This window comes from Saccopteryx bilineata, chromosome 11, assembly GCF_036850765.1.
Source record: "Saccopteryx bilineata isolate mSacBil1 chromosome 11, mSacBil1_pri_phased_curated, whole genome shotgun sequence".
Classification (NCBI taxonomy): domain Eukaryota; kingdom Metazoa; phylum Chordata; class Mammalia; order Chiroptera; family Emballonuridae; genus Saccopteryx; species Saccopteryx bilineata.
In genome coordinates, this window is record NC_089500.1 from 33346050 (window position 1) to 33359840 (window position 13791).

Genomic DNA, 13791 nt, shown 5'->3' on the forward strand with positions numbered 1-13791 from the left:
ATAGTCTGCAATGAGATGTCTCTTAACAAAATAATGATGCAGCCAGACCAGGCGGTGGCGCAGTGGATAGAGCATCAGACTGGGATGCCGAGGACCCAGGTTCGAGACTCCGAGGTCACCAACTTGAGCGCAAGCTCATCTGGTTTGAGCAAAGCTCACCAGCTTGGACCCAAGGTCACTGGCTCAAGCAAGGGGTTGCTCAGTCTGCTGAAGGCCCACGGTCAAGGCACACATGAGAAAGCAGTCAATGAACAACTAAGGTGTCACAACAAAAAACTAATGATTGATGCTTCTCATCTCTCTCCGTTCCTGTCTGTCTGTCCCTATCTATCCCTCTCTCTGATTCTCTCTCTGTCCTGTAAAAAAAAACAACCAAACAAACAAAAAAAACCAAAATAATGATGCAGATTCTTCCAATTTGAGATTATGTGATTGGATAAGATGCAATGCTACTTAATAACTTATTATGACAATTATATAACAACATGGTTATGATGGCTACATGAAAATATGTGTTGTCAATGGAATAACAGAAGGAGTAACATTTTATATCCAAGGTATCATTGGAGCAATTTTATAAAAAGAGCTGAGTAATTAAAAAAATATTTAGCAGCATGTAATCCATTAATAATTTTTTGCTTGGGAAACAATGCAGGAGGAATTCTATAGAATTCTGGCAGACAAAAACAAAAAAACAAACCCTTGTGTCTTTTGACTTTGCAGAGCAATGAGGGGTACCCTCATGAGGAATTCATTGCCTGGTATTCTGGAGAAGTCTCTGTTCCCAGCCAGGAGAACTTTACATTTCGCAGGAGCAGAAGGGAAAACTGTGGTTGGCCACTAGCTACATGTTGATAAGACAAGGGCTCTATGGTTGGTTCCCTTCCCAGTGCATAGATAGAACTGTTAAAGTGAACATCACCTTTCTTCCAAATTAGGCACGTTACAAGAAACCACCTCAGACAATATTTAGTCAACTGCCAGCCCTATCTGTAGCAGCTCACTAAACGAATCATCACTGTGCACTAACAGTCATCATGAAGACCCACACACACGCTACCTAATTTGATTCCTACAAGAATCTGGTGAGACAATGCCAGACTCCACCGTCTCCGCCTGACACGTTAGAAAACTTAGTTGGAGGATGTTGATGAAGGATGCTAAGCAGCATCTCCAAAGTCCCCCAGCCAGTCAGCAGCAGAACTAGTTTTAAACATCAGGCCTTCTAACGTTCTCACTCCCACTCCAGAATTCTTTCTATGATACAACTATATCATTACATATAACTTCCACAACAACAGGCAGACTGGCATAATGAAGATATTTTGAACTCAAAAGTAATTTAAATCTATGGAACTTTAAAAGAAATTACTTTTTAAAACTTAGAATTTCACAAGAGTAGGTTGAAATTTACCAGAGGATCAAATTGCATTTTGATTCAGTTTTAGAGGAACCTAGGGATACAAATATATGAATGTGTGGTATGAATATTCTGAATATACCTGACCAGCAGGGCATCACTGGAGTCACTTGGGATTGAACGTCAGTGGCTTTACCCAAGATTGAACTATGATGAGCAATATCCACATTGCTAATGGGTTTCTCAAGTTGCTCCACTTGAGCTAACAATTTACCTATTGACGTATCTATTAAAAATTCTGTGAAAGAATAGAAAGTACCTGAAGACATCTTACAAAATAAAAAGATTGCTAGTTTTCTAGTTCTGGTTTTTAAAAAATTTTTTTACCTTTTCGTATTTTTCCGAAGTTGGAAACGGGAGGCAGTCAGACAGACTCTCGCATGCGCCCGACTGGGATCCACCGGGCATGCCCACCAGGGGGCGATGCTCTGCCCATCTGGAGCGTTGCTCTGTTGCAACCAGAGCCATTCCAGAGCCTGAGGCAGAGGCCACAGAGCCATCCTCAGTGCCCGGGCCAACTTTGCTCCAATGGAGCCTTGGCTGAGGGAGGGGAAGAGAGAGACAGAGAGGAAGGAGAGGGGGAGGGGTGGAGAAGCAGATGGGCGCTTCTCCTGTGTGCCCTGGCCGGGAATCGAACCTGGGACTCCTGCACGTCAGGCCGACACTCTACCACTGAGCCAACCAGCCAGGGCCTGGTTTTATTTTTTATTTACCCTATTAATTAAGCCAATTGTGCAGACAACTTTAAATAATGACTTTTTTTTCTTTAATAGGTGAAGGCAGCTCATACTTTTAATTTATTATCCCAGCAATGTATTCTCAGATAAGATATTTTACAGACCAGGAAAGCTAGTCATTTTGAGATTTACTATGGGATAACAGTAGGGTTACAAAATTTAGCAAAAACAAAGAGAAAACAAAAATAAAACTGCAAATCAACAACAACCACCCAAAATAATGGTCATTTAAATTAAAGATTGGGCCTGACCTGTGGTGGCGCAGTGGATAAAGCGTCAACCTGGAAATGCTGAGGTCGCCAGTTCGAAACCCTGGGCTTGCCTGGTCAAGGCACATATGGGAGTTGATGCTTCCAGCTCCTCCCCCCTTCTTTCTCTCTCTCTCCTCTCTAAAATGAATGAATAAATAAATAAATAAATAAATAAAGATTTTTTTTTTGAGTATGACTCTATCCCATGCAATATATGGGACATACTATTTATAATAAAACAAACCATAAAACAACCCCCCCAAATACTCCATTGTTTTAAGAATTCAGATTCAGTTGATGTCCTGTATTTCATCTGGTACCCTAAATCCCAAATTCTAACTGACTTTGAAGTGCCAAAAGAGCAAGTTCTGGGGTAGAGATGCACAGACCCACTGAGAGTGCTGCTGAGCCATTCCAACTGAACAGAGAATTGCTCCCTGGATTTGCCATACCACAAAGAACACTTGGTTATTACTGCTTTTGATCTGTGGAAACTTCTGTTGGGAGATTTGTGCCCAGAAGACCACACTTAAAAAAAAAAAAAGTCATGATAGAGGCCAAGCCGGAAGTTAAGCTAACAAGTCTTCTATCAACAGCTTCCTTTCCAGAGAAGGATCAGGTGGGGCAAAACAGAAAGGTGTTCTTCTAGCTTCCTCTCTTTTGGAGAGTTGAAGAAGCTTAGAGGGGTAATGGAGACTGTGGTTTCTTGGTTAGACTCATGAAAGGTTCTTCATAATGGATCAAATTTTGGCCAGTTGGTAAGATATCTCTGAAAGAAGGAAAGTGTAAGGTGTAGGCACTCTCTCACCTCCTGCTTACTAGTTGTTCAAAGCAGCCTTGAGGCCCTGGCTGGCTGGCTCAGTGGCAGAGCATTGGTCCGACAAATGGTTCGATTCTCGGCCAGAGCACATAGGAGAAGCGACGATCTGTTCCTCCACCCTCCTCCTCTCCTTTCTCTTTATCTCTCTCTTCCCCTCCTGCAGCCAAGGTTCCAAGTTAGCTCGGGTGCTGAGGATGGTTCCATGGCCTCTGCCTCAAGTGCTAAAAAATGGCTTTGGTTGCAACGGAGCAACGCCCCAAATGGGCAGAGTATCGCCCCCTGGTGGGCATGCCTAGTGGATCCCGGTCAGGTGCATGCAGGAGTCTGTCTCTCTGCCTCCCTGCTTCTCATTTCAGAAAAATAAAAAAAACAACAACAAGAAAACAGCCTTGACCAGCCTTTAAAGAGGGTATATGTAACTTAGTGCTCTGATTTCACTTGGATGTTTACATCCAATAGAAAGTTTCAGATACTTTAGTAAAGCTAAAAAAAGATCATGTCATTTTCCAGCGGCTTTTTCATGTTTATTTTCTCTTCTCCCAACTTCAAATATCAACAGTCATTTCTGTCGTGGTGCTTATAACTAATTCTCCGTTAGAACCAAGGTTTGCCCCTGTTTAAGCATTGACAATTCTGAATTCCCTACTGTGGTGAAAATGTAAGTCCAATTAGCTCCTAATTTAGGAACTGCTGTGGAGAGAACTACAAATGATATTCAATGTATGCATCACATAAGCTGTATTAAAATATATGTAGTAAAAATGTGAAATCTAAATTAGGTTGAGGGAGGAAAGGTAATTTCTCTTGAAATGGCTCCTGACCCAGTCAGCGCAGGAGTTATACAATCTAACTCCCTCCTCCCCTTTCAGGAATGTGACTGGTTAAGTTACCTTGAGAGTTAGTTATTCACGTGTCCTTACCAATGGTCCTAGAATGGGATTAAATACACTTTTATTTCTGTTTGTCTTTAGAAATGACAGAAATGATTTAGCTGATCTCAAGTACCTCCGATGTTACATTATTTATAGTATAGTGTTTGATTAGTGAAAAAGAAGCTCCTTTTTTTATATTTTTTGGTCTTTAAATTGCAGGTATACTGATTCTGAAAGGGATGAAGTGGACACCCATTATATATAACCTTTACAGTTGCTCCATTAATCTAAGTGAAACTCATTTGCAAATCTGTGGCATTAACAAGTCATCAAAAAGAGGAAGTTCTCCTAACTGAAGGAAATTTTATGAGGCAACCCTTATAAGAAAAAATTAAGACAAGTTTCTATCAGGGCAGTTATTGTTCTTTCAAATATTCTTTGTATATTAAAGGAAAATGTATTGGTAGAATTTTATTAGTAATTTGCCCAGCGTTAGGCAGAAGGCAAATAATTTAAAGACCAGAATCTGATCTCTTTTTAAATTTGGATATTTCAAACTAAATTGTCCATGGCATAATGTCAGCTTTTAGTGATGTGACTATATATATATTATATATATATATATATATCTGCTTATTATTTAATGATCACTGATTTTATATGTAACAAGTGACTTAGGTTAAGGTGTGTTCCGACTTACACCAAAATTTGGGTTACATCCCGGTCATAGGAATGGAACTGTGTCATAACCTGAGGACCCCTGTTCTTTTTTTTTTTTTTTTTTTTTTTTTTTTCATTTTTCTGAAGCTGGAAACAGGGAGAGACAGTCAGACAGACTCCCGCATGCGCCCGACCAGGATCCACCCGGCACGCCCACCATGGGGCGACGCTCTGCCCACCAGGGGGCGATGCTCTGCCCATCCTGGGCATCGCCGTGTTGCGACCAGAGCCACTCTAGCGCCTGAGGCAGAGGCCACAGAGCCATCCCCAGCGCCCAGGCCATCTTTGCTCCAATGGAGCCTTGGCTGCGGGAGGGGAAGAGAGAGACAGAGAGGAAAGCGCGGCAGAGGGGTGGAGAAGCAAATGGGCGCTTCTCCTGTGTGCCCTGGCCGGGAGTCGAACCCGGGTCCTCCGCATGCTAGGCCGACGCTCTACCGCTGAGCCAACCGGCCAGGGCGGACCCCTGTTCTTTAAAAGAGTAGTGCTATTTCCAAAGGCAGCAGTGTGAAGTGGCAGTCAATGAAACTTTTCTAAATCTGAATAAATCCTTAGATTATACCTGCATTTACTTAAAGAAATAAGCATACAAATGCCCTCACAGGTTGTAGAAAAAGGAAGCTGCTGCTGTAAAGAGCTAAGGCAAGTGTCACTCTGGGCTTGCTGGCAAGGGTATGTTACCCCACTTTCTAAAGCTCAGTGTAAATTAGTACTGCATTCCTTGGGCTTGTTTAGGTACAGAAGTTTTATGATTAACTGTATCACTAAAATTCATATATTATTTAGAAATGTACTGATTTGGCAAAGTAAATATACACAAAAAGGGGATATGAAACTAAACTACCTTTAGTGATTAGTTTGAAAACACCCCTCCCCCTTTTTCTATGGTGGAAAAAAACTAAAAGAAGTCTAAGGCTTTCAATGAGCAAATTCTCATTTAAAATTTAAGTATGTTGAAATGGACTATATCAAGGGTCTACTAACCTTGTCTGTAAATAATCAGTCGATATTTTAGGCTCTGTGGCCCATACAAAGCTGTGTGCCAGTCCACTTGGCTGACGTAGTACAAACCAGCCCTGGACAAGTGGAAGCACACAAGCATGGCTGCATCCAGTCGGGTTTACCTCGTCCACTGAAATTTGGATTTCATGTGATTTTCAAGTGTCTCAAATACTTTTTTTCTTCGGATATGTTTTCAACTACTAAAACTATATAAAACCAATCCCAGCTTGTGGCCCATACAAAAACAGACAGGAGGCCGTAGTTTGCTGAATCCCAAAGCAGTTGGAGCCACAAGTTTCAACTCAACCTGAGCTTAATATCATTGTCCAAAATGTGTCGGCAGTCAATTCTGAAGTGTGTAGTTATTAGATTAGGTTTGTTGGAACCAAATTTCCCAATGCTTCTATTCTACCAAACTCTGATATAACAAACCACAATTTTGACTACTTCTCTGGGAAATTTATGGGTGCAAATTTGGAGCTTAAATTTTGTACGGTGAAGAGATTGGAAATGTTATAGCCAGATTTTTCTGATTGAGGAGAAGAAATTCAGTGTAAGTGTTTAGGAGGGTCGCAGGTGAATCTGGAAGAGAGTTGGATTTAATTTTTGTGCTCTTCCATAGGTGGATGCTGCACAGCCTTGCATGGATGGGTCTGCTGTGAAGGAGACATGGAGACGCAGGCCAGGGGATCATTTAGCGAAGGCGCTGGACAGGACACTTACACTTTTGTTGGCTGCTGGAACTAATTAAGGACCCTTAAGAGGCCTTGCTTCTATGACTTGAGCAGAGATTTTCAAACTTACTTTGGTTTTCTAAATAAGAAGCTAACCATGGCTCAGAATGTTTGGGGTTAGCCTTGTCCAAAGGTTATGTAAGAATAAAGTCAGTGGGAGCATGACACACGTGAATAGTATCTCCTATTTTAAGGAAGGAGGAGTTAATTAGCACTGAGCTGGTCTCACTAAAGCCACCCTTGCAAGATTACATCAAAACCTATTCAAGAAACAAGCAGTATGATGTAACAGAAACTGGGAAAGGAATCATCAGTACCCTAGGTTTCTCACGTTGGCATTGCCACTTTGGAAGCTCACTTAATTTGGGGGCTTTCTTGTGCTATTTGACATATGGAAATATTATTTACCAAATTATGTTTAGGCCCTGATATGTTAATAAGGCTGAATGAAGGATGGTATAAATTTAAGGTAATAAAACTGGGCAGTTCTCAAAAATGTCAGAGCTTCTAAAGTTGAGATGACACCCCCCTTTTTTTAAGTGAGAGGAGGGGAGATAGAGAGACAGTCCACCGCATGTGCCCCAACAGGGATCCACTCAGCACCAGCCCTCTGGGGACGATCCTCTCAACCAAGCTATCCTCAGCACCCCGGGCCACGGGCCACACTTGAACCAATTGAGTCACTGGCTGTGAGAGGAGAAGAGAAGGAGAGGGGGGAGAGAGATGGGGAGAGAAGCAGATGGTTGCTTCTCAAGTGTGCCCTGACTGGGAATTGAACCCGAAATTTCCAATGATGGCCGATACTCTACGCACTGAGCCACTGGCCAGGGCCAACACCCTTTTGTCCTACGTGTAAACATTAAAGACATAGGTATATACCATTCTCTGAGGAACAGTTTCTGATCTGCATGGATTAGTCCTATTTTCTCCAGTCTACTTTTCAGCCTTTCAGTACCTTATTCCCTCTCAAAAAGTGGTGGGAATTTCAGAAGTGCATCCCGAGTCCTTTTCCTAAGCTACACAGAAGTGAGGATGGAAGCACTTCCATCATTTTAGCCTTGGAAAATTCTTCTTAACATTTATTTTTGGTGGTACTGTAGATGTCAAAGAATATATCCAACTGCCCACTTTTAAATATGCTGATTACTTAAAAGCATTTGTGCTATCTTAATAAAAGCAGTAGATAGATGACAATAAAAGCTGCTTATTCACTTGCTATTTGTCCTATTCTGAAACTACTCGCCTTGCTTAATGAATTCCTTTAGGCATCCACATAGTTGGACAGGTGTGTTCCTTCCACAACAATGGGTGCAAAGGGAACTTTTGTGACGTAAGTATTCTAACTATTGTTGGTTATACTCAGGATGCTAAATTGTTTTGTGTAAAAATGTAAGTGAACAAATGAGCTGCCATTTTATAGCCCTTAAGAACTGTGACAGGTTTTCCCAGCCGTCGCTAAGGTGCTCTGCCCTTCTTAAGAAGCCAAGGCCGAGTTGGGGTGAGGCCCTCACTTCACCTGCCCACTAGCCCTGCTCCCTGTAGGGCTCGCCCAGCACTCGCCCACACCGTGGCCTCCATCTGGGAGTTCGCCTGCATCTACTTGGTTCTTATGATCAATGCCCTCATTAAAGCAGCTGGTATAAATGCTGAACATTTCTGGCCAGCCTTGTTTGCAAGGGCTCTGGCCAATGTCGACATCGAGAGCCTCACCTGCAATGTAGGGGCTGCTGGACCTGCCCCAGCAGCCAGTTCTGTACCAGCAGGAGGTCCTGCCCCCATCCCCGCCCCCAACCCCCACACCAATGCTGCCCCAGCTTAAATTTTTTTTTTAGTTTTATTTTTTAAATTTTTTTATAGGGACAGAGAGAGAGAGTCAGATAGAGGGATAGATAGGGACAGACAGACAGGAACGGAGAGAGATGAGAAGCATCAATCATCAGTTTTTCATTGTGACACCTTAGTTGTTCATTGATTGCTTTCTCATATGTGCCATGACCGCAGACCTTCAGCAGACTGAGTAACCCCCTGCTCGAGTCAGTGACCTTGGGTCCATGCTAGTGAGCTTTTTGCTCAAGCCAGATGAGCCTGCACTCAAGCTGGCAACCCCGGGGTCTTGAACCTGGGTCCTTCCGCATCCCAGTCCGACACTCTATTCACTGCGCCACCGCCTGGTCAGGCTGCTGCCCCAGCTTAGAAGAGAGTAGAAGCAGAAGAAAGAGAATCGGGGAGTCTGACGATGGCATGGGCTTTGGTTTTTTGACTAAACCTATTTGTAACACATTCAATAAAAAGCTGAACTCTTGGGGAAGGAAAAGGTAACAGAACTTTGTCTCCTACATATTTAGAATCTCTGTCTTGGAAAATAAAACTGAATGTACTCAGGATGCTTTGCTTACAAATGTTCATCCCACCTTCTGATAATGTTCAATGCAAACAAGCAGCCTTGATTACATAAAAGGCCTTGTGCTCTGTGCCATGGGGGCTGCCGGCATAAAGGCCCTTGGGAGACAGAATACCAAGCAAGGCAAATAAGTACCAGGAGAGGCTCCAAGTTCAATAATTGGCCACGTGCCACACACTGTTGTTCCTTAAGGAACTGAGCATGAGAAGAAAGCATTTAGGCAATGGTAGACTGAGTCGTGGTGATATAAAAAATAATGAAGAAACAAGAGGTATAAAAACAAAAGCAATAGTAATAAAAATAAGGATAAAAAAGCATATAATAAACTTTGTGTACATCTTTAAACAGGTAATTTTATTTAGGCTGATCTCTTGGGGATGATTTTGTGTGTATGTGTGTGAGAGGGACAGAGCCAGAGAGAGAGACACAGTCAGGAAGGAACAGAAATGAGAAGAATCAATTCTTTGTTTCATTGTATGTGCCTTGACTGGGAGGCTGGGGGGGAGGGGTGCAGAAGAGCCAGTGACCCTCTGCTCAAGCCAGCGACCTTGAATTTCAAGCCAGCAACTATGGGATCATGTCTATGATCCCACAGTCAAGCCAGCGACCCTGCACTCAAGCTGGATGAACCTGTGCTCAAGCCAGCGATCTTGGGGTTTCAAACCTGGGTCCTCAGCATCCCAGGCTGATGCTCTATCCACTGTGCCACTGCCTGGTCAGGCAAGAACAATTTTTTTAAAAGCAGGACACCTTCGATTATTAGCAAACAAGAACAGAAAAATTAATTAAAATGTTGGGTATAACCATTTCCACTTAAATTGACCCTTAAACACACCCTTGAGTATGTAATCAGACTGTATTTGACCTTTTTGTATCCAAAATTTATGTATTGCAAATTCATCCTCTCTACTTCATACAATTGAAATAACTCAAACTAGTTCACATTTTTCCAACAGTTTTTTTTTAATATGCCTCAAACCCAAAGAATGATAAGATGTCTAGTTGGCTTTGTGTTTTCTCTTCTAACAGGAGAGAATATTATTTGAAGCATGTAGAATGTGAGCTGGAAAAGGGAGGGGCTCTCTTGCAAGCCAACAGACCCTGATTCAATATTTAAATAGGTTTTCAAAGGAGTGGCATTAGTGCACGTCAATAAACTACTCCATGTAATTACTTCCTATTCCCGGGCTCCGCCTTGGAGTGCAGCCTACTGCTGACTCACCAGACTGACTGCTCCCAGTTAGTTTCTGCCGGGTTTCCCCACTGCCTGCTGCTACACGTGAGTCATCACAGGAAGGAAAGTATCTGCCCCTCTCCTTAACGACCGCGCAGCAACCAGGCGCTGACAGTGAACTTTAATCTTTCCACTAAGAACCAGTCCCTAGGCAGAGAGGGTGAAAAACGATGTCGCAGGTGTCACTGCCAGCCAAGATGATGGATGACAGTCCCCCGCCCTAGGGCGTTCTTCAGCGGCACCCCAGTTTCAGCGTCTTGACTCCCACCCACCCAAGTAGTTAAACTGGCATCTTGTCCTGCAACACCTACAAATGTGGGCCACCGAACTCCTTTGCACCAGTGACTCTCAAACTCTGCTGCACAATGGAATCACCGGAGATTACAGTAAAATACTGACGCCTGGCTCTCACCTCCAAACAGTCTGATTTAAATGAATTGGGATGAGAGATGGATATAGGTTTTTTCAAAGCTCCCGGGTAATTCTAATAGGCAGCAAAGTTTAGGAACCCTTGCTTTGGAGAAGCATGCAAGTAGCCTTCCCATGCAAGAGAAACCTACCAGTTCAGCTTACCTAATGACTGCTCAGTGGGCTCCCGAACCTTCTGTGTTGGAGATCTATTGACCCATAGCCCCTGATATTCTAATTAGTCTGGCAGAAAAGAATGCTAGTAAAGCAACGGGGTCATTTCCAGCAGGCACACTGGCCAGACAGGGACCAATGTGTCCCTCTGATAAAAAACACAGCTAGATTTAGCGTCCAAGAGAAGCAATGCAAAACGTTGCTGTTCTTTTGGTTACCTTTTGATCTCTGTTCTGTTTCATTCTACAGTCTTGTTCAGCAAAGTTGTAAGCCGTGGGTCCTCGCAGGTTAGAAGCAGGAGCTGCGTCCAAACCTCAATCAAGACTGGACTGCACGCTTCACTTGGGCTGGGACCGAACCGCCGCCTTGCAGCGTGGCCCCAGGGCAGAGACTATGCTAATCAAAGTTCTCCGGTCTCCTCCTAGGCGGGCGGGAGGGCGGGTGCAGGTTTGAATACTTAACCCTTGATTTTACGTGACTGCACTGTAGCGAGGTTAGTGACCTCCGGCCTAGTGGGTCTGGATCACGCTCTTTTTCTCTTTTTTTGATAAAGAAGAGAACGTGAGCAAGTGATGGAGAAAACACGCAGGGAGAAGACAGCAGTGATGGCTGGTGCCAAGACGAAGGGACGGCTAATGTTCGTAATATTAATTGCTCCATGCACTACTGACCCAGCGAGGACTAGCATAAGGGGACTGGGGGCTAAGACAAAGGCTCCTCCTGATCAAATGGCTGCAGCGTCCCTTCCTCCGAGGTTACGTACAGCTTTGCCCTCTGCGCTGGCCGGCCCTTGACACAGGACTGGCAGAGTGACTCAAGGGGTGACCAAATCTACAGGCTCTTTTGGGGTTTGAAAGTCTGCATTTCTGGACACTCCAGGCTTAGAAGGGACAGTCTTTCTGTGCCCACTCCTTCCTCTGGCCTTTTGTGGGGTTTCTGGCCGTAGCACAGCCCTTCTAAGGGTGGAGTGCAGAATTTCGTTTGGAAGCAGAGTGGGGAATCGCTGTGTGGCCCTCGCCTTGCGCGCAAGGAGCTCCCTGCAGAAGAACCACTTGGGCTTATAACAACTCCCTCTCGTTCCCACCGACCCAGCTACTAGTCCCAGGCGCCGGGGTGACAGCCGTAGGCAGTGTAGGAATGGGGAGTGGTAGGGGCCGGTCTCCGTCGGAGGGAAGACGCGGGGAGGCAGCAGGTTGGGAGGCCAGGGGTTGCTCCCCCGCCGGAGAGCGCCAGCGCGCTGCACTTTCCGGTCTGCCCCGGAGCGCGCAGCCCCGGCCAGGCCCCCGGCTCTCAGCCCTGCGCCCCAACTCTGGCGCCTCGCGCTTGGTGCGCTGCTCGTGCGCACCCGCAAGATTCACTTCTTCACGGGCGCCAAGTGTCCCCGTCCTGGACAGCCTCGGCCCTCACCCGCGAGCCAGTCCACTTTGCTCTGCCAGCGTGGCAGCCCCGACTCCCTCCCTTTTCCCGGGGTGTGCAGCGCTGGGGCACCAAGGCAAGGCGCCCCGCGGGACTGCGACGGGGGCACACCCGGGCTTCGGCGCCGACCCCTGCACAACTTCTTGCTGGGCTTGGAGACCCCGGGTCGCGCTGGCTCAGCCACCAGCGCATTGCAGTCTCCCGGCGGCGAGGGGAGGAGAGGCCAGCGCTTGGCCGGGGAGGGACCGCGCCAGGCCAGTGGGTGTCGGGGTGCGTCAGGGCGGTACCGCTTTAAATGCACTTGACTCACCTGCTCCGGCGCTTTCGCCTCCTTCTTCTACTGACAGCTGGGGGCTTTGTTTTCTCCACCCACCCGGCGGGTCACGCTCCGCCCCCATTGCCACACGTGACTCGCCGTCTGCCACAGCCGCGGTTCTGCTAGTCCACCCGAGAGAGTCCGGCCAGAGTCACCACCCCTTTCCGGGGGTGCGAGGCGGAGACCCCAGCCAAGGAGAGGTCAAGGGAGGTCCGAGGTGACCTGCTGGCAGTCAGTTAGAAGGTGGCACGCTGGTTAGAAGCCGGGTGAGTTGGTGAAATAAAATGAAAGTGCCAGCTGGGGAAATGAAGCCGGGCTTCTGGAACACACCCGAGAGGGAGGGGCAGGCGCGGCTTGGAGAAGGGGGTTGGAAAGGCGGTGCTACACGCTACGTTAAGGACCGCACACCAAGCCACCTGCATCTGCTTTTTACACCAACTGTTTATACTCATACTCATAACTAGGGAACAGCTGATGAGAGGCAAACTGTATAGTTTTGTCATGAACATTATTAATGACACTAGGCAATTCTAAATGGAAAGACACGATTAACAAGGTAATAATAAATAGCAAGTTTTATTGAGGTTTCAAATCTGGGTTTTTTTGCTGCTGTTGATATTTGGATTCTATTTGGAAAATGGAATCCAGGCTGGATAAGCTAACTCTAGATTATTGATGTGGGCATGGGTCCATTTGGAACAGCACCTATTTTGAATGAAATGAATTAAGAAAATGTCAAGACTCAGCCCAATATCTGCTGCTTTTGGAAGTGGTCCCAAACTTTGCTATCTCCAGTGTTTGAAACTGCAAGAACCTGTTTTCTGAGTCCTTTCTTTTGCCCTTGGAGAACACTTACATAGTACCTCCACACACACCCCAAATTGCAACTCAGGACAAAGATCGTCTCTATCTCCCCAGCGTTCATTAAAGTGAAGTCTGCATACTTTAATGCTTCCCAAACTCTAATGTGCAGAGGGATCATCAGGGGGCCGTGTAAAACCAACATCTGATTTAGTGGGTCTGGAGTTGGACTTGAGATTCTGCATAACACTCCATGGTAATGTCAGTGTTACCAGTTTGAGGGCCACGGTCTGAGTAACAAGGCTTACAGCACTCAATTTGGCATTAGCCAAACTATTTTGAGTCCTGACTACACCACTTAATAGCTCTGTACTTTAGGCAAGTTTTTTTTTTTTTTTTTTTTTTTTTTTAATATTTAAGCCTCCCAAGCTGTAAAATAAGACTGTTGCTAATATCTACCTCAATCTTGAAAATTAAATGAGAAAACG

The 13791-nt window shown here is 45.2% G+C and overlaps 1 protein-coding gene across 2 annotated transcripts in view; it reads right to left on the reverse strand.

Annotated features, from left to right (window-relative positions):
• MAPRE2 (microtubule associated protein RP/EB family member 2) overlaps nt 1-12620 on the reverse strand; it is a 154765-nt gene extending 142145 nt beyond the window's left edge. Inside the window, exon 1 of one of the 2 annotated variants that reach the window (XM_066246848.1) lies at nt 12497-12620. Coding sequence is in view for 1 of the 2 variants with exons in the window: in XM_066246847.1 (XP_066102944.1) it covers nt 10989-11012 (24 nt within the window). In the remaining variant the exon portion in view is untranslated. Of the gene's footprint in view, nt 1-10988; nt 11142-12496 lie in introns of those variants that run through there. The other variant, XM_066246847.1, reaches the window with a different exon arrangement.
• Nucleotides 12621-13791: the final 1171 nt, after the last annotated feature.